This window comes from Thalassophryne amazonica, chromosome 11 (assembly GCF_902500255.1).
Source record: "Thalassophryne amazonica chromosome 11, fThaAma1.1, whole genome shotgun sequence".
Lineage (NCBI taxonomy): Eukaryota > Metazoa > Chordata > Actinopteri > Batrachoidiformes > Batrachoididae > Thalassophryne > Thalassophryne amazonica.
This window is the reverse complement of record NC_047113.1, coordinates 1,346,146-1,364,859: the sequence shown is the minus strand read 5'-3', so window position 1 is coordinate 1,364,859 and position 18,714 is coordinate 1,346,146. Positions and strand designations below refer to the sequence as shown.

Below are 18,714 nucleotides of genomic sequence, written 5' to 3'. Positions count from 1 at the left end.
AAACTCCCCCTTCTCAAAATTAATCCACCCTATTTCAGTTTTGCGATGGCTCGCTTTACCTCGCTTTTTGGCAGGACCACTGTGTTCATTGTGCTGTAGTGTTCCTTTATTTTTATTGGCAGCAATTTCTTTTCTCTTTTGAAGTTTTGACCTCAGTTTTTCAAAAAGTCCAGTCTTCCTCCTCTCAAGAGATGTTTGACCTTTGCAAAAGTTTCTCAATGCCAGATGATCCCCCTATGATGGAATATAATTAGCCAGATCGTTGTCCTCCATAAGACAAATGACATGGATGTCAATCTGTGGAAGTAAAGGACATAACATCAGTTAACAGATTAGTCACAAAAACGTTAATTAGGATGACACATGGCAATGACTGCTAATAAATAATTAGTGTGTGTATTCCTGGTACCTTTTCATTCTCCAGATGGTTAATAACCTCCTCTGGACTCCACGTTCTAGCAAAAAATCAGAGACTGTCAAGACTCTGCCCTTTGCTGTAAAAAGACACCACAATATCAATCAGCAACCTTAAATCATACATGGTTTGCATTATCTGACCTAATGACACAGACCAATATCACTAAAAATATAAATATAGAAAAATATTTTTTAAAAACTTGTTCATTTACAGTAGTTGCTTTAGCCTATTAAGTTTTATTATTTTTTTAAATGGGCTATAATAACCTGCTAGTAAATGTAAAGGATATTGAGCCTATGCAACTTAAAAGCATACATAAAAAAATACATTTAATTCTAGCTACATCAACTTAATAATTTGATAAATAGCCAAATCAGCATAGCTAACATCCAGGCTAGCTGTTACCTACATCTGTATTAACTGCAAGCACAAGCATTATAGCATTATTTCTCTTATCTCTCAGACATTAAATATTGAAACCGCTACTCATGTATTAATTCTTTTTGACAGTAAAAACGTACATGATGAAGCCATTGTTCCGTCTCATTCCATCACTATGTACCTGTAGTTATGTGTTCTAATCTCGCGTTGTCTTTTCTCGCAAATGTACATGTTTATAATGTCGCAAATTTGCATGTTTAAATCTCACAAATTTGCATGTTATTTCTTGTATATTTGTGACTTACTTCTCGCAAATTTGCTTCTTTTTCCCTCACAGATTTGCATGTTTATAATCTCAAACATTTGCGTGTTTGTGACAAATTTACTACTTTTTTCTTGCAGATTTGCATGTTTTTAATCTGGCAAATTTGCGTATTATTTCTCATAAATTTGCACGTTTATTCTCGTATATTTGTGACTTTTTTCCCTGTCTTTGAATGGCCCTAATACGCCGTCGTAGGTGACAGCAGCATGTTTGCACGCCATAGGTGCTGCACACCACCGATGCCGCCTCACAGGAGGTGGCGGTATGGACCTACGGTGATGGTTGCCACCCGCCAATCAAAGGAGGGAAGAGTAAGAAGAAGAAGAAGAAGAAGAAGCTGCTGCCTCGCCTTCCCAGAGTGCAGCGCGCACAACAGACATGGCGGAGATCTCCGCTAAACGTGCTGCTGATTGTCTTGAATTATCAGAGAAAGTAAAAAGGACAAAGGAGGAAACTGAAAATGCTCGAGGAGAAGCTGAAGACGAATCTGAAAATATTCTCTCTGCTTTTCGAACACGAACCGTTTTGAGTGAATCTGCGCGAGAGAAAACCATCTTTGTCCACGGAAAGGTAACGATCTGCGGAACTGTTCCTGTTTGGGAGCAAGTTTACTAAATGTCAATAATAATAAAAATCTGTTTTAGGAGTTTTTTTTCCTTAAACAGTCAGGTCAACGAAAGTAACATCATTTACACTCGTATTCTTTGGCGAGTCACATGGTGACTTACATCCCTTTTTGGAAAAACAGTAGCTCTTTCAAAATAAGAGCCTTGACTATGATTCTGACTGAGGTTGAGTCTGCACCTGTGTATATGTTGTATTACACTGGAATAGTTATTTACACATGTATTCCACCCTAAATGAGAAAAAGACGGGACAATGCCAAAAAGTAAGTATAAAATGCACAGTTCCCAATTTCTCCAGTCACATCTACAGAAACCTAGAAGAGGAGCTATTTTGGGTGTCTTCCATCACTAATTTTATTCCAGCATTCATTCACTCTTTTTTTTTTTTTGTATCTGATTACTTCAGTCAAGGATTGTGGTGGATTTAGGTGGGGGTATTGGTGGACTGGAGCGTATCCCAGCAGTCATAGTGCATGAGAGGAGTTACACCCCGAACAGGACACCAGTCTATCTCAGGGCCACATAAAGACAGACAAATCTAGTCACACGCACAGCTACAGTCAAATTAGAATCACCAATTCACCTATGTTTTTGGAAGTGGGAGGAAGCCAGAACCCAATGGTAAGAACATGCAAACTCCATTTAGGACCAAAGGGGAAGTGATCCCAGGACGTCTACCTCAGGCCTGGGAGTTTAACGGTTTGGTGCAGTATCTTAGCTGTTACTAGGACTGCACTCTTCTGGACAGAGAACTCTGATGATGTTCCTGGAATCTGCTGGAACCACTCTTCTAGTGTGGGGATTACAACTCCTAATGTTCCTATTACCACTTGGATCACTTCACACTTAACGTTCCTCATCTTCTCCAGTTGCTCCTTCAGCCCTTGGTACTTTTTGATTTTCTCTGGCTCCTTTTTTCTCATGTTGCTGTCAGCTGGGATTGCTAAATCGATGGCAACTGCTGTTTTCTTCCCCTTTTCAACTACTATTATATCTGGTTGGTTGGCCAGCAGCTACTTGTGTGTCTGGAATTTGAAGTTCCACAGGACCTTAGCCCTGTCGCCCTCAACCACCTTCAGTGGTGTCTCCCATTGGGACATGGGGACTTCTAATCCTTATGCAGGGCACAGATGTTCCTTACACTTGGTTGTACCTCTCTTGGGATCTTTCATCTTGGGTCCTGTCAGCTGTGGTAGATTCCTGACTCTATGATCATGGTTCTCCATCTTTCGCATTCTGAGAAGCCAACATTTCTGGAGAATACGTGAAGTTTTTACTCACTCGGTACAATGTTGAGAAATGTTGGTTTCTTAGAATGGAAAAGCTGGAGAACCACACCCTACTTTTTCAAACAAAAATGCTCTGGACCAAGATGAATCACATATCTGCTTGTTGTTTGGGCTATATCACTGAGACATGTGACAGTCAGACTAGAATGAATGTGGACCTCCATCACAGATTGTCTGTTCTAGTGCCTGTCATTGTTGAATATGCTGTTCTGACATTGACTGGCGGAACATCTGGTGAGTTGCTACTGGCTGCTGAACAGGCCTACCATAACCTATGTTGGTGCCACAACTGAAGTATGCAGGTTAATGATTAGAAGTAACAGAAAATGCAAAGATGCTGGATGGCAGCATTCGACTTTAACCAAAACGTGTCCCTGTCAACAGCTTGCTGATCAGGAGGCTGTGGTTATCCTTGAGAAGACTCCAATCCGACAGGAGGCTGTGGCTGAGCTCCTCTGTGGTTCTACGCTGAAGCTGGAGATGAGGAACGACATCTACAGCACATACAGGCTCCAGCCTTCCCCTCATCTCAACGGTACAAATTCAAACCCACTGGCCACAGCTGCTCACTTTGTGTGAAGGTGGATGACACTGGTGTTTTTCATTTGCAGAGATCAAGACCACAGTGATTTGTCCTGCTACAGAGAAGCATGTGAAGAAATTCCAGCGTCAGGAGAGTTTCCTGGTGGAGGAGACAGGGAATGACTATCAGTCCATCACCCTGCCTTATATTCAGAAGCAGAGTTTTAGCATCCAGGTTAGTTAGATAAAACAAAGTCCTCCACAGTGTTGTAACTCCTTTATTGCATTATTGTACGCACACTTGTAAATGTATTAAATCATTTTTGTTGTTGTTGCTTTCTCCTCCATCAGTGGGTATACAACATTCTGGACAAGAAGGCGGAAGCTGAGAGGATAGTTTTTGAAGATCCAGACCAGGAAGTTGGTTTCATTCTCCTCCCAGATTTCAAATGGGACCAGACACAGGTGAAAAACCAAGACTGTAGACCAGAAAAGAAAGTAGGACTAGTTGTGCAAGAATGGAAGGACCTTGAAATAAGGCCCTCATGACCCTAGTTACCATGACTGCATATGCTAGTTGCGGTTGTCACTTACTGCAGTTGATGCTAACATGGTTAGCTAAAACTGCCAGCCAGTAGAATTAAAGCCTGATTTATGCTACTCCTTCTCTGGCTCGGTAGCCACAGAGTCCTTTGTGTCGCTGTGAATCCTCTCCGTGACCTGACGTGCACCTCCCAAATATTTTAACTACACATCAAAACGATGGAGAATGCAAGTGCTGTGATTGGTCACTTTCTGGTGTCACTCCTTCCTTCCCGTCATATTTTAAATGTTTTTGCAGTGCGCACGCCGATTACATTTCGATCACGGATCAAATACAGAAACGTTACTGGCCCTGCCTGGGTGGAAATTGAGAAACTCTCTTGTGATTCATTCACACTGTCGTCTGTTGCTGGTGCACCAATTCCGTTATCAAAAAGTTTTACAATTAACAATCCCATAATTCATAACTCTATCAAAATTTGCTTCCAGTTTCGAAAGCATTTTGATTTATTGAGAATAGGCCTTGGCTGCCCAATACCATTTAATTATTATTTTCCCCCCTCACTAAATGATGCTACATTTCATGGCTGGCAGAGACGTGGGCTGAGACTTTTGAAAGATTTATTTATTGAAAATATGTTTGCTTCCTTTGAACAGTTGGCTAGTAAATATAATTTACCCGCATCTCATTTTTTCAGGTATTTGCAGATTCGGCACTTCCTTTCGGTTTCTATTCCAGGATTCCCTAATAAACCCCCCAATAATGTAATCGATGATATTATGTGTTTCAGTCCTGTCAAGAAAAAAGCTGTTTCTGCAATGCTTGCCTTAATTACATGTTTGGGCTCCTCTTCCATGACTGCTATTAAGCGGTCCTGGGAACAGCACCTCCAAATTAGTTATACCGAAACAGACTGGGAACATATCTTGGAGGTCAGTTCGTCCTCCGTGTGTGCAAGACATTTGCTTATACAGTTTAAAATTGTGCATAGAGTACATTTCAGTAAATCAAAATTGGCAAAGATGTATCCCCAAATTGACCCAACCTGTGAAAGATGCAAATCATCTGAGGCCACTTTAATTCACATGTTTTGGCAATGTTCCAAAATCCAGTCATTTTGAGAGGGTGTCTGTGAGACATTTTCTTGCATATTTGGGGTGAGGATAAGACTTGATCCAACTTTATTTTTATTTGGGGTTGTCACTGATGGTTTGATGCTATCGGCTGGAGCTCAAGAACTTATTGCCTTTTCGACATTGTTAGCACGACGTTTGATACTTTTGAAATGGAAGGACTCTGCCCCACCCACAGTGTCACACTGGATTAAAGATGTACTGTTTCACCTTAAACTGGAGAAGATAAGATTTGTCCTGAGGGGCTCCGAAAATAAATTTTACAAAGTGTGGAAACCTTTTTTAACTTTCTTTGACCAGCCATCTACACAGGTTCAGGAGTAACTTTTATTTTCATTTTATTTAAATTATTTGGCTGACTGAGCTATAACTGGTCCTCTGTATTGCTGCAAAACTGTTAACCTACTTGTTTGACAGTGAAGCGGGGTGTTTTTGTCGGGGTGGGTTTTTCTTTATTTTGTGTATTTATTTTTGTATTTTTGAAAATCAGTAAATATATTAAACACAAATACAGAAACGTTGGTCAGAAAAGTCCACAAATATGACCAAATTTACACCACTGAGTCAAAAAATTACAAAAGAGGGAAATTGCACGCAATGTTGGTTTGGAGGTTGATGACTGTATAAAGAAGTGGAGGTCGCTGGGGGACAAATTGTTCCAGCAAAAGTGAATAAAACCATAGTCTGTATATATACCAGGAACAGTGGCCATGCAGGCAGAAAGAAAGTCCTGCCTTGTTCTTCACGCTGTGTCCTCTACTGTTCTGGCAGTAAACTACATTATGACACCCACCAACATGAAGAACTTCAAAAGGGTTACGCCCACATTGATGTGATTGCGTGTCCATGAAGTTATGGAGTTGTAGAAGCATGAATAAGGTCCAGCACTTATTTAAGGCAAGTGTTAATTTCTTTCAGAGAAAGTTTTGACCTGACCATTAAATGAAGCAGGCCCCTATTGAGGAAACGTTGTACCTTTACAACACGGCATTGAAAAAGTCCCTGCTTTGTTCTTCGTGTTGCGCCCCCTACTATTTCGGGGGGTAGATTGCATTACAACACCCGCCTATGTGAAGGAGAACTTCCAGAGGGTCATGCCCATGTCAATGTCGTTGGTTGGCCACAGAGTTGTAGAAACATAAATCAGGCTTAACTGTGGTTTGTGTGACCGTACATACTGTAGTTTGTTAATGTTTCCTTTCGTACAGTCCATCAGCAGTCAGACACGCCATTTTGGGGGGACAAAGTCCAGCATAAATATCTGCATGCTTGGGATATTTGGTAAATTCCCGGTAAACCTTCATTTCTGAGTGTACAGTGATAAACTCTGATGTAACAAAAGACCCTGCATCTCTTTGGATGTGGGAGGAAACCAGAGCACCCAGAGGAAACCCACGTAAAGATGGGGAGAACGTCCAACTCCACATAGAAAGGCCACAGGTGGGAAGTGATCCCACAACCTTCTTGCTGTGAGGCAACAGTGCTAACCACTAAAGGTACCTTGACATTTGAATTAATTTGATCCCAGCACTGGCACACAATCTTGCGTGCCAATAAGGAAACTCATCGTAAACTGCATGAACTGTGTGCTTCTGCATGCCAGTGTGCACAGAAAACTTTCAAATGTTCAAAATTTCTGGCACGCATTAAATTTGTGCTACTTGTGTGAAGTAGTCATGAACATTGTACAACCTATTCAAAAACACTGCGTGTCAATGCGCACAGGGCATCTGTATCTGAAATTGGATTATGATGAGATGTTACATCTATAATAAACACAACTTTACAGACACATTATCTAACTCATAAGAAGGAATAAGAATGCAACTGTTTTACCAATCCATTACAATATATAAATAATTGCTTTTGAGACAAGATTCCAAATGCGTTCTCCACCACACGACGAGCACGAGACAACCTGCAGCTGTAGATAATTTCTCTGTGATTTTTGGGGGCGATGAGAGAATAGTTTCATCAGCCAAGTCCTGAGAGCAAATGTGTCATCAGCTGCAAAATGAGATATATATATATATATATATATATATATATATAGAAAGGAAAGGAACGTTTTAAGCCTAATCTTAAAAGTAGAGAGGGTGTCTGTCTCCCTGATCTGAATTGGGAGCTGGTTCCACAGGAGAGGAGCCTGAAAGCTGAAGGCTCTGCCTACCATTCTCTTACAAACCCTAGGAACTACAAGTAAGCCTGCAGTCTGAGAGCGAAGTGCTCTATTTGGGTGATATGGTACTATGAGGTCCCTAAGATAAGATGGGACCTGATTATTCAAAACCTTATAAGTAAGAAGAAGAATTTTAAATTCTATTCTAGAATTAACAGGAAACCAATGAAGAGAGGCCATTCCTCTGCAGATGATCAGTTAGCTGTTTTACAACTACCCTTTCAAGAATTTTTGAGAGAAAAGGAAGGTTGGAGATTGGCCTATAATTAGCTAAGATAGCTGGGTCAAGTGATGGCTTTTTAAGTAATGGTTTAATTACTGCCACCTTAAAAGCCTGTGGTACATAGCCAACTAATAAAGATAGATTGATCATATTTAAGATGGAAGCATTAAATAATGGTAGGGCTTCCTTGAGCAGCCTGGTAGGAATGGGGTCTAATAGACATGTTGATGGTTTGGATGAAGTAACTAATGAAAATAACTCAGACAGAACAATCTGAAAGAGTCTAACCAAATACCGGCATCACTGAAAGCAGCCAAAGATAACGATACGTCTTTGGGATGGTTATGAGTAATTTTTTCTCTAATAGTTAAAATTTTATTAGCAAAGAAAGTCATGAAGTCATTACTAGTTAAAGGAATACTCGGCTCAATAGAGCTCTGACTCTTTGTCAGCCTGGCTACAGTGCTGAAAAGAAACCTGGGGTTGTTCTTATTTTCTTCAATTAGTGATGAGTAGAAAGATGTCCTAGCTTTACGGAGGGCTTTTTTATAGAGCAACAGACTTTTTCCAGGCTAAGTGAAGATCTTCTAAATTAGTGAGACGCCATTTCCTCTCCAACTTACGGGTTATCTGCTTTAAGCTGCGAGTTTGTGAGTTATACCACGGAGTCAGGCACTTCTGATTTAAAGCTCTCTTTTTCAGAGGAGCTACAGCATCCAAAGTTGTCTTCAATGAGGATGTAAAAATATTGACGAGATACTCTATCTCACTTACAGAGTTTAGGTAGCTACTCTGCACTATGTTGGTATATGGCATTAGAGAACATAAAGAAGGAATCATATCCTTAAACCTAGTTACAGTGCTTTCTGAAAGACTTCTAGTGTAATGAAACTTATTCCCCACTGCTGGGTAGTCCATCAGAGTAAATGTAAATGTTAAGAAATGATCAGACAGAAGGGAGTTTTCAGGGAATACTGTTAAGTCTTCTATTTCCATACCATAAGTCAGAACAAGATCTAAGATATGATTAAAGTGGTGGGTGGACTCATTTACATGACAAAGTGACAAAGTTTTTTTAATTCGGCACACAAAATATTCAAATAGAAAAAAATGAACAATTCCACAAACAAACACAGACAAAACTAGTGAGTCCGAAAGGGTGTGGGCTGAAGCAAAGCTTATTAGCGCCCACCCCTGCTAGTACAAGTCCAACAATTCTAATCAGTCATATTTACATAAATATAAATTCACTACTACATGTCGACACACAGACATACACATCAATATACTATTCACTTATAATTATATTTATATAGTACCAGATCATAAGAAAGTCAAATCAAGGCACTTTACACCAGTAAGGACTAACCTTACCAACCCCCAGAGCAAGCACTAGGCAACTGTGGTGAGGAAAAACTCCCTATAAGGAAGAAACCTCAAGCAGACCAGGCTCTTGGGGGTGACCCTCTGCTTGGGCTGTGCCACATATACCTATATACATACGTATATACTTTACAAACATAAATATATACATACATATACACAGTCACTTATATACATATACACCTACCCATATCTATATATCTACATACACATATACATACCCACACATTCAAATATACAATAAGTCCACTTAAAATTGAACATTCCATATAAATCAAATTATATTTGCTTCTTTATGATACTTAGACATAATGTTCTTTTTGAGTAGTTTCTTAAATCTCACTAAGGTACTACTCATTCTAACCTCTGTTGAACATTTGTTCCCTTTCCTCACCCCAACCACAGACACACAAAAACCCTTTACATTTGTTCTTACTGGTGGTTTCATAAAAATTGCACAACCTCTTAAACTATATCTGGATTCCCTCAATCGGAGCAGACTCTGGACATGTCTCGGTAAGGCTTGGTTTTTCGCTCGAAATAAAGTTTGAATTGTAATGTAATCGACCAAATCAATGAATTTTAATAAATTTAAAGACACAAATAGAGAATGAGTTGGTTCACGATATTGTTTATTGCAGATGATTCGTATGGCTCGTTTTTGCAAAAGGAATATTGGATTGGTATTTGATTTGTAAGTGTTTCCCCGTGACTCAACACAATATGTCATATATGGTACCATCAGAGAATGATATAAAGTAAGTAACCCTTCTTGCGGCAGTAGGTCTTTGGCTTTATACAAAATGGCTATAGTTTTTGACAATTTTGATTTCACATAATTTATATGTGGTTTCCAGCTAAGTTTATTATCAATTATAACACCTAAAAATTTATTCTCTGTTACTAACTCAATTTCCTTATTGTTTATAGTTAAATTTTTACATTTGGGTGCCTGTTTATTTCCAAATATAATACATTTAGTTTTCCCAAGGTTGAGTGACAACTTATTAGCGTCAAACCAAACCTTAAATTTTTCCAGTTCTTTCTCCACTATGTCCAGAAGCTGTTCAAGATTTTCACCGCTACAGAACACAGTTGTATCATCCGCAAAAAGGACACATCTCAGTGAACTCGACACCCAACTTATATCATTTATATAGATTATAAACAACAAAGGACCCAGCACTGAGCCCTGCGGCACCCCACATGTGACATCCCTGAGTTCAGAATTTGTATTATTGAATTGAACATACTGAAATCTGCCTTGTAAATAACTAGCTATCCATTCATATGCCAGACCTCTGATTCCATATTTCTGCAGTTTACTTAATAGTATTCCATGGTTAATTGTGTCAAACGCTTTCTGTAAATAAAAAAAAAACACCTATTGTGTATTGTTTATTATCAATTGCAGTTGCTATACTTTCCACAAAGTCCATCAAAGCATGTGATGTAGTTCGAGACCTTCTGAATCCATATTGTTCTTCACAAATGATGTTATGCTTCCGTAAATAATCATTTAATCTTTTAGCAAATATTTTTTCCAAAATTTTGGAAAATTGTGGCAGGAGTGATATAGGTCTATAATTAGAAAATGTGTGTTTGTCACCAGTTTTAAACAGAGGAATTACTTTGGCTATTTTCATTTGAGAAGGAAATTTACCAGTACTTAGTGACATATTGCAAATATAATTGAACGGTTTTACTATACAAACAATAACTTTTTTTAATAAAGCCATATCCAAATTATTAAAATCAGTCGATTTCTTACTTTTTGAACCATGAACCAGATCAAGTATTTCCCTTTCATTTACATTTTGAGCAAAGCCAATCAAGTCTAACAATAGATTAAATGCAGTGTTGAGGCTGTCATTCTCAGCATCTGTGTGGATGTTAAAATCGCCCACTATAATTATCTTATCTGAGCTAAGCACTAAGTCAGACAAAAGGTCTGAAAATTCACAGAGAAACTCACAGTAACGACCAGGTGGATGATAGATAATAACAAATAAAACTGGTTTTTGGGACTTCCAATTTGGATGGACAAGACTAAGAGTCAAGCTTTCAAATGAATTAAAGCTCTGTCTGGGTTTTTGATTAATTAATAAGCTGGAATGGAAGATTGCTGCTAATCCTCCCCCTCGGCCCGTGCTACGAGCATTCTGGCAGTTAGTGTGACTCGGGGGTGTTGACTCATTTAAACTAACATATTCATCCTGCTGTAACCAGGTTTCTGTAAGGCAGAATAAATCAATATGTTGATCAATTATTATATCATTTACTAACAGGGACTTAGAAGAGAGAGATCTAATGTTTAATAGACCACATTTAACTGTTTTAGTCTGTGGTGCAGTTGAAGGTGCTATATTATTTTTTTCTTTTTGAATTTTTATGCTTAAATATATTTTTGCTGGTTATTGGTGGTCTGGGAGCAGGCACCGTCTCTACGGGGATGGGGTAATGAGGGGATGGCAGGGGGAGAGAAGCTGCAGAGAGGTGTGTAAGACTACAACTCTGCTTCCTGGTCCCAACCCTGGATAGTCACGGTTTGGAGGATTTAAGAAAATTGGCCAGATTTCTAGAAATGAGAGCTGATCCATCCAAAGTGGGATGGATGCCGTCTCTCCTAACAAGACCAGGTTTTCCCCAGAAGCTTTGCCAATTATCTATGAAGCCCACCTCATTTTTTGGACACCACTCAGACAGCCAGCAATTCAAGGAGAACATGCGGCTAAACATGTCACTAAACATGTCACTCCCGGTCCGATTGGGGAGGGGCCCAGAGAAAACTACAGAGTTCGACATTGTTTTTGCAAAGTTACACACGATTCAGTGTTAATTTTAGTGACCTCCAATTGGCGTAACCGGGTGTCATTACTGCCGACGTGAATTACAATCTTACCAAATTTACGCTTAGCCTTAGCCAGCAGTTTCAAATTTCCTTCAGTGTCGCCTGCTCTGGCCCCCGGAAGACAATTGACTATGGTTGCTGGTGTCGCTAACTTCACATTTCTCAAAACAGAGTCGCCAATAACCAGAGTTTGATCCTCGGCGGGTGTGTCGCCGAGTGGGGGAAAACGGTTAGAAATGTGAACGGGTTGGCGGTGTACAAGGGGCTTCTGTTTAGAACTACGCTTCCTCCTCACAGTCACCCAGTCGGCCTGCTTTCCCGGCTGCTTGGGATCTGCCAGAGGGAAACTAACGGCGGCTACGCTACCTTGGTCCGCACCGACTACAGGGGCCTGGCTAGCTGTAGAATTTTCCACGATGCGGAGCCGAGTCTCCAATTCGCCCAGCCTGGCCTCCAAAGCTACGAATAAGCTACACTTATTACAAGTACCATTACTGCTAAAGGAGGCTGAGGAATAACTAAACATTTCACACCCAGAGCAGAAAAGTGCAGGAGAGACAGGAGAAGCCGCCATGCTAAACCGGCTAAGAGCTAGTAGCTGCGCTAAGCTAGCAGATTCCTAAAAACACACAGTGAATAATGTGTAAATAATTTAGAGGTGATTCAGCAGAGGGAGTGCTTTAGTTAAGGCACGTGAAGATTACACTGTGAAACAAATCGTTATCTAGGTAACTAGATCACTCTAACTGCGCAGATTAAACAGCTAACAGATACAGCAAAACACCGCTGTGCTCCGGAACAGGAAGTGATACAATACCGCAGTGAGAGCCAACCACCAGTAGAGGAGGAAAATAAATAGAACACTGCCATCTACTGGTGCTCAGACGCTTAGTACTTAGGGCGAATACTACCATAAACACTACTGGCCAGTAGATGGCAGTAGAGGCCTGAAAAACTTGCCAACACAAAATCCCAGATAATCCGTGTATGCTACATTTAAGATGCGTGGAATTTAACAAACACAAATACAATAACATCTATAAACCCAGAGAATATATTCACAAGTGTTTTAGGCACTAGAGTTTAATGCTGCTGTCCGTGGAGCCTGAACAGAGTGTCTGAAATGCATTTGTCCTGTCGTGAATGTACTGAGATTACCCATAATGCACTGCTGGGCACAGCATGTGCTCACAAAACCTTAAAAATTAGCACATTACTTTAAAACTAAAACATATATCTGATGTTTTCACTTTATAAAACTTCAGACATGACAGTAATTTTAAATAACTTGTCCAAAATTAGTTTGGTTAAAATTTGAACCATAACTTAAAAATGTATGCCTCTGGATGACTTAGGTGATATTGCCAGCATGTCAGTGTGGTGTTAAAGGAAATGATTTGTATTTCGTGTGTGTGTATTTGTGTGTGTGTGTGTGTGTGTGTGTGTGTGTGTGTGTGTGTGTGTGTGTGTGTGTGTGTGTGTGTGTGTGTGTGTGTGTGTGTGTGTGTGTGTGTGTGTGTGTGTGTGTGTGTGTGTGTGTGTGTGTGTGTGTGTGTGTGTGTGTGTGTGTGTGTGTGTGTGTGTGTGTGTGTGTGTGTGTGTGTGTGTGTGTGTGTGTGTGTGTGTGTGTGTGAGATAGAGGATAGAGTGGTTTCTCCTGAAACTAGCTCACTTCTGTTTGCAGAGGGTGGAACTATACATTTCTTAGGAAACTTTCAACGGGTAGGTCTCAACTGATTTTAAATTTTAAAAATGTTTGCTGCTGTTCAGCTTTGCATACTACGTTATCGGTCTAAAAGTTATCGGACGACAATTCATTGGAAGATAATTAGTCCGATAATGGTTTTTAAAGTTATCTAAAAAGATAATCCGATAATGAAAACATTATCTGTTATCGGATTATTGGAAGTGTGCCCACCACTGGTGTGTGTGTATGTATGTGTGTGTGTGTATATGTATATATATGTATATGTGTGTGTGTGTGTGTGTGTATTTAGCCGATTTCATTGGCACATCGGCATTTTGTGTCATTTCATTGTATCTGGGATAAAGCATTCCACCTCATGTCCAAAACACTAATTTACTTTTCTAAATAAAACTTTCATACAACCCCTGGCAAAAATAATGGAATCACCGTCCTCGGAGGATGTTCATTCAGTTGTTTAATTTTGTAGAAAAAAAGCAGATCACAGACATGACACAAAACTAAAGTCATTTCAAATGGCAACTTTCTGGCTTTAAGAAACACTATAAGAAATCAGGAAAAATAATTATGGCAGTCAGTAACGGTTACTTTTTTAGACCAAGCAGAGGGAAAAAAATATGGTCTCTCTCTAAATCCCACACTTTCTTTTATATTACAACACATCTTAATTTTTTTAATAATTTGTCTCTTTCAGCTGGATGATTTATATTTAATTGCCATTGTACATCAGAGGGGCATCAAGAGTCTCAGAGACCTGACGTCAGACCATGTGCCACTGCTTCAGAATATCTCTCAAAAAGGAAAGGTGAGGCCCAGTGATCCCTGGGTAACCTGTTTTGCTTCAGCTGCCAATCAGATGATTTGCTCCTTTGTGAGACTTGGGGTGCATCATACCTCCTTGTTGGCTGGTCCCTCTGTTATCTCTGTGTGATTTAGGAGGCCATCCTGCAGCACTACAAGCTTCCAGACAGTAAGCTGAGAGTCTACCTGCACTACCAGCCATCTTACTACCACCTTCACGTACACTTCACCGTGCTGGGCTTTGAGGCTGCAGGCTGCAATGTGGAGCGTGCTCACCTCCTTGCAGATGTCATCCAAAACCTACAGGCTGACCCTCAGTACTACAAAAACAGGACTCTCTACTGCCCCCTGAGGGCAGACGATGGACTGCTCAGTGAGTTCAAGGAGGCAGGGAGGCTGTGACGGACTGTACTCTTCACCTTTTGTTCTTTTTTTTTTACTTTGCCTCAGTGTCAGATGGGATTATAGTTAAATAATAACTATTAAGGTCAGCAGAGTGTCAGATGAATATTCTGTAATATGTATGAAAAGCCAAGATGTGTAGGATGGATCTATTGCTGCAAATATAAACTCTGTAAAATAAAAGATTTAGTGTAGATGTTAGTGTCAAGGCACATCTTGATTTTTATAATGTTCAGATTACATTAAATGATCATTTCAAACCTCAGTCAAGAAGTAATCACCAAATATATTTTGAAACTATATCATCTTCTTTTGTCTTTTATTTCTGCTGTAGTTCTTTTTGTGTTGAGCCTTTTTCCTGTATGCTGACTGATTTAAAATATTTTTAGTATTGAGGTTCTGTAATTTTTGGGCACCTGAATTTAACATGTTTTAAAAACATGAGAAAACGCTTGAGTCTTTAGAGTCTCATGTCATTCATCTTGCAGATGTTTCTGGCAGCACCTCTGTCAGGTAATATAATCAACACATTGCAAGAATGTTATATTTAACTAGCGTGTTGTCCCTGGGATCCACAGGTTCTAGATTAGATTTTATAATATAGGTAGCCGAGGTTTTTCAAGGGTGATAATAAATTGTGCAAAGTCCAGAATGTTTATTTTATTTTTGCTTCTATTTTGTCATTTGATTTTTAAATGGCCCACAATGGAAATAAATGTGTTCACTTTCACGTGTCATCTGTGTATTTTTTTTTTTTATCATATTTACAATTTATGTACTTAGGGGGTGGTGGCCAAGTGGTTAATGCGCTTGGTTTCAGTTCAGAAGGTTCCAGGTTCAAATCCCACCCCTGCCACATTTCTCCATGTAATGTGGAGTTGCGTCAGAAGGGCATCCAGCGTAAAACCTGTGGCGACCCCGAGTGCAAACAAGGGAGCAGCTGAAGGGACTTACTTTTTACAATTTATGTACTTACATTGACTTTACTAAATAAAATCACACACACACACGCTGTTAATATATACATGATTTACCGCCCCCTGCTGGATTCGAGTGTGAGTCCACAATGTAAATATAAATATTCATTGTTCAGTGTTGTTGGGTAATAAATGTACCTTATCTAAAAATTTTAGTCCTCTCAATGTGCGGTTTTGGTGCTGTTCATCCTTGACCCAAAATACATAAGCATACCAAACAACAAATGTCAGCTCGCCACAGTTTGTGCGTGATCAAAATTGCACACACATGCACAGCTGTTTGTCCTTTCTGCATTCTGCTATAAGCAGGTGCTTTTAATTTGACACATGGTGGCAAAAGAAATTAAAATCAATAAGCATTTAAACTGACTAAACCAAATGAACTACCAAAGCACAATAAATCAGTAACAATAACAACAATGTTTAACATGAACCACAATAGCAACATTCAAAACCATAAACTCCCATGGTGCATTGCAGTACCATTATTTATTGATTAAAGAAAATTGTTAATTTCTCCAAAAATAATAGCCATATTAACATTACATTGTCACAGCGTTCATCCTTGACCCAAAATACATAAGTATACCAAACGGCAAATGTCACTCCTCCCCGGTTTCTGCGTAATCGAAGCCATACACACACACACAGGCCACTCGGGCATTATAATACAGAAGATTAAGTACCATTTTAATATTGACACTTTTTAATCATTTAAATGCAAATGAACACTTAAATCCTCCCTGTCACCCCTGTTGTATTTTTGGCTTTGAAGCAGTTGACAACATATTAGGGCAACATTTTGCACTTAAAAAGAGAGATGTGTGTAATCCTTAAATACACCTTGCATGTTTCAGTATTTTGAGGAGAAAACATTCTACTTATTGTGAGGGTTCAAGAAACTGAATGCATTTTTAAGAAGATGATAGGGAATTTCTTTTAAGCTCAAATGCTAAATTCACATTAGAGTTTTATGAATGATCAGTTTGACTTTAATAATAATGATATTGAAAATACAAATATGCAGTCAGAACAGCAGTGTCCTTCCTTAAAAGGACTTAAACCATTTAACGATAACATTAAGACATCTTAAAACAAAATGTTCATAAACTGGTTTATAGGCTGAGGTTTCTGTCGTTCTGAGTTTATTTTATTTATTACCAAAACAGAGCAAATAGTATTATTATTGTTGTTGTCAATTCGGCTGCTCCCGTTTTGTGTTCGGGGTCACCACAGCGGAGACAACCAAATCCACATCGGTAGCTGGCACAAGTTTTATGCCGGATGCCCTTTCTGACGCAACTCCAGTTTTACCTGGAGAAACGCACACAGCCGCTGGGGTTCCAAAGAGGTCTCCCATCCAAGTACTAACCAGATCGTGCACTGCTTAGCTTCTGAGATCTGACGGAATCAGGCTGACACAGAGCAGATCGGCTGCGAGATTATTTATTTATTTATTTATTTATTTATTTATTTATTGGGGGGGGGGGGGGGTGGATAGGGGATATTGACACATGGCTATCATTTTCTGTCAGGTCTTGTTTAATGCCAGCTCCTGTACTTTTGGTGGTGTATTACCATGTTTATTTGGATCTACACTCAGAGGTGCCCATGGTTCACAACCATATGCATTCTTATATATGCTGTGTTTGTCTGTCAGGAGCTACATCTCAGTTACCTCTGGATTTATTAAGCTACATGAAGGCGAAGCGGTGAGCAGGGTATTATGATGTGTATGTATTTATTTGATTTATTATGATAAATCAAAAATGGCTGGACAAAGGCATATAGCGAGCTGTACAAGAAGTTACACAGTAAAGGAGAATAGCACTTATAGCAATTGGCCAGAGAAAGGCACCGTGCCTGAAAGGATGTGCACCGGGTTAGGGTAATAAAGATGGTAAAAGGTGGAGGGAATATTTTGAGGAGCTGGTGAATGAAGAAAAAGAGATAAGGCTGGATGGTATGAAGAGAGCAAGTGCAATAGATTAAAAAGGATGAAGCGTGAGCAGCTATGCAGAGTGGAAAGGCAGTCAGTCCACATGACATTCCAGTGGAGGCATGGAAATGTTGAGGACAGATGGCAGTGGAGTTTCTAACCAGATTGTTTACAGTTTTTCTCAATTGCTAAGACACATTTCTCAAAAGTTGAACACAAAACCCAGTTTTCAAGCTACATTCACAAAACCCCCGACTCTTCTTACAAAACCAAACTTTCACCTCAAAACAGTTCAATCTGTGCTCCAAACCGAACTATGTAGTGAAATTGAGACCTGAGTCGATCACTACTGAGCAGTCTCTAAGCACTACATGGAAAAATAGGAAACACAATTCTCAGGACATGAAGCTGTAGAAATAAAGGTTTATTGTTCACTGTAGGCTAAATGCATGTTGCAAAACAAAAACCCTGTGCATTTAGCACTTGTACATAGTAAAAAAGAAGTCCAAAAAACAGAAATGCTGTGCATTTACACATAGCGCTTGTACAGTACAAAAACTAACAGAAATCGTGCATTTAGCACTTGTATACAGTAAGTCTACTAGTCCAGAGGTGGGCAACTTGTTCCAGAAAGGGCCAAGAGGGTGCAGGTTTTCTTTGCAGCCACTGACTCCACCAGGTGATTTCACTGATTAACTGATTTCATCTGCTCAAAGTGATAATCAGTGAAATCACTTGGTGGAGTCAGTGGCTGCAAAGAAAACCTGCACCCTCTTGGCCCTTTCTGGAACAAGTTGCCCACCCCTGAGCTATGCTGTACGGCTTAGAGACGAAGGCACTAAAAAAATGACAGGAGGCAGAGCTGAAGATGTTGAGATTCTCTTCAGTAGTGACAAAGATGGACAAGATTAGGAATGAACATATCAGAGGGACAGCTCAGGTGGGACTGTTTGGAGACAAAGTCAGACAGGCAAGATTGAGATGGTTTGGACATGTGCAGAGGAGGGACCCAGGAG

The 18,714-nt window shown here is 39.6% G+C and overlaps 1 protein-coding gene across 1 annotated transcript; it reads left to right on the top strand.

Annotated features, from left to right (window-relative positions):
* The first annotated feature begins 1,480 nt into the window (after nt 1–1,480).
* dcps (decapping enzyme, scavenger) lies at nt 1,481–15,512 on the top strand. The gene is made up of 6 exons (XM_034182153.1): nt 1,481–1,694; nt 3,424–3,574; nt 3,651–3,796; nt 3,913–4,026; nt 14,274–14,384; nt 14,516–15,512. The coding sequence occupies exons 1-6, from the start codon at nt 1,503–1,505 to the stop codon at nt 14,780–14,782; spliced, it is 981 nt and encodes a 326-aa protein (XP_034038044.1). The 5' UTR covers nt 1,481–1,502; the 3' UTR covers nt 14,783–15,512.
* The last annotated feature ends 3,202 nt before the right edge of the window (nt 15,513–18,714 follow it).

Bases quoted from the DNA above. Each gene is read 5' to 3' on its own strand.
- dcps (XM_034182153.1), top strand. From the start codon at position 1,503: ATGGCGGAGATCTCCGCTAAACGTGCTGCTGATTGTCTTGAATTATCA. The intron at 1,695-3,423 runs GTAACGATCTGC...CCCTGTCAACAG, and splicing joins CCATCTTTGTCCACGGAAAG to CTTGCTGATCAGGAGGCTGT. The intron at 3,575-3,650 runs GTACAAATTCAA...TTTCATTTGCAG, and splicing joins GCCTTCCCCTCATCTCAACG to AGATCAAGACCACAGTGATT.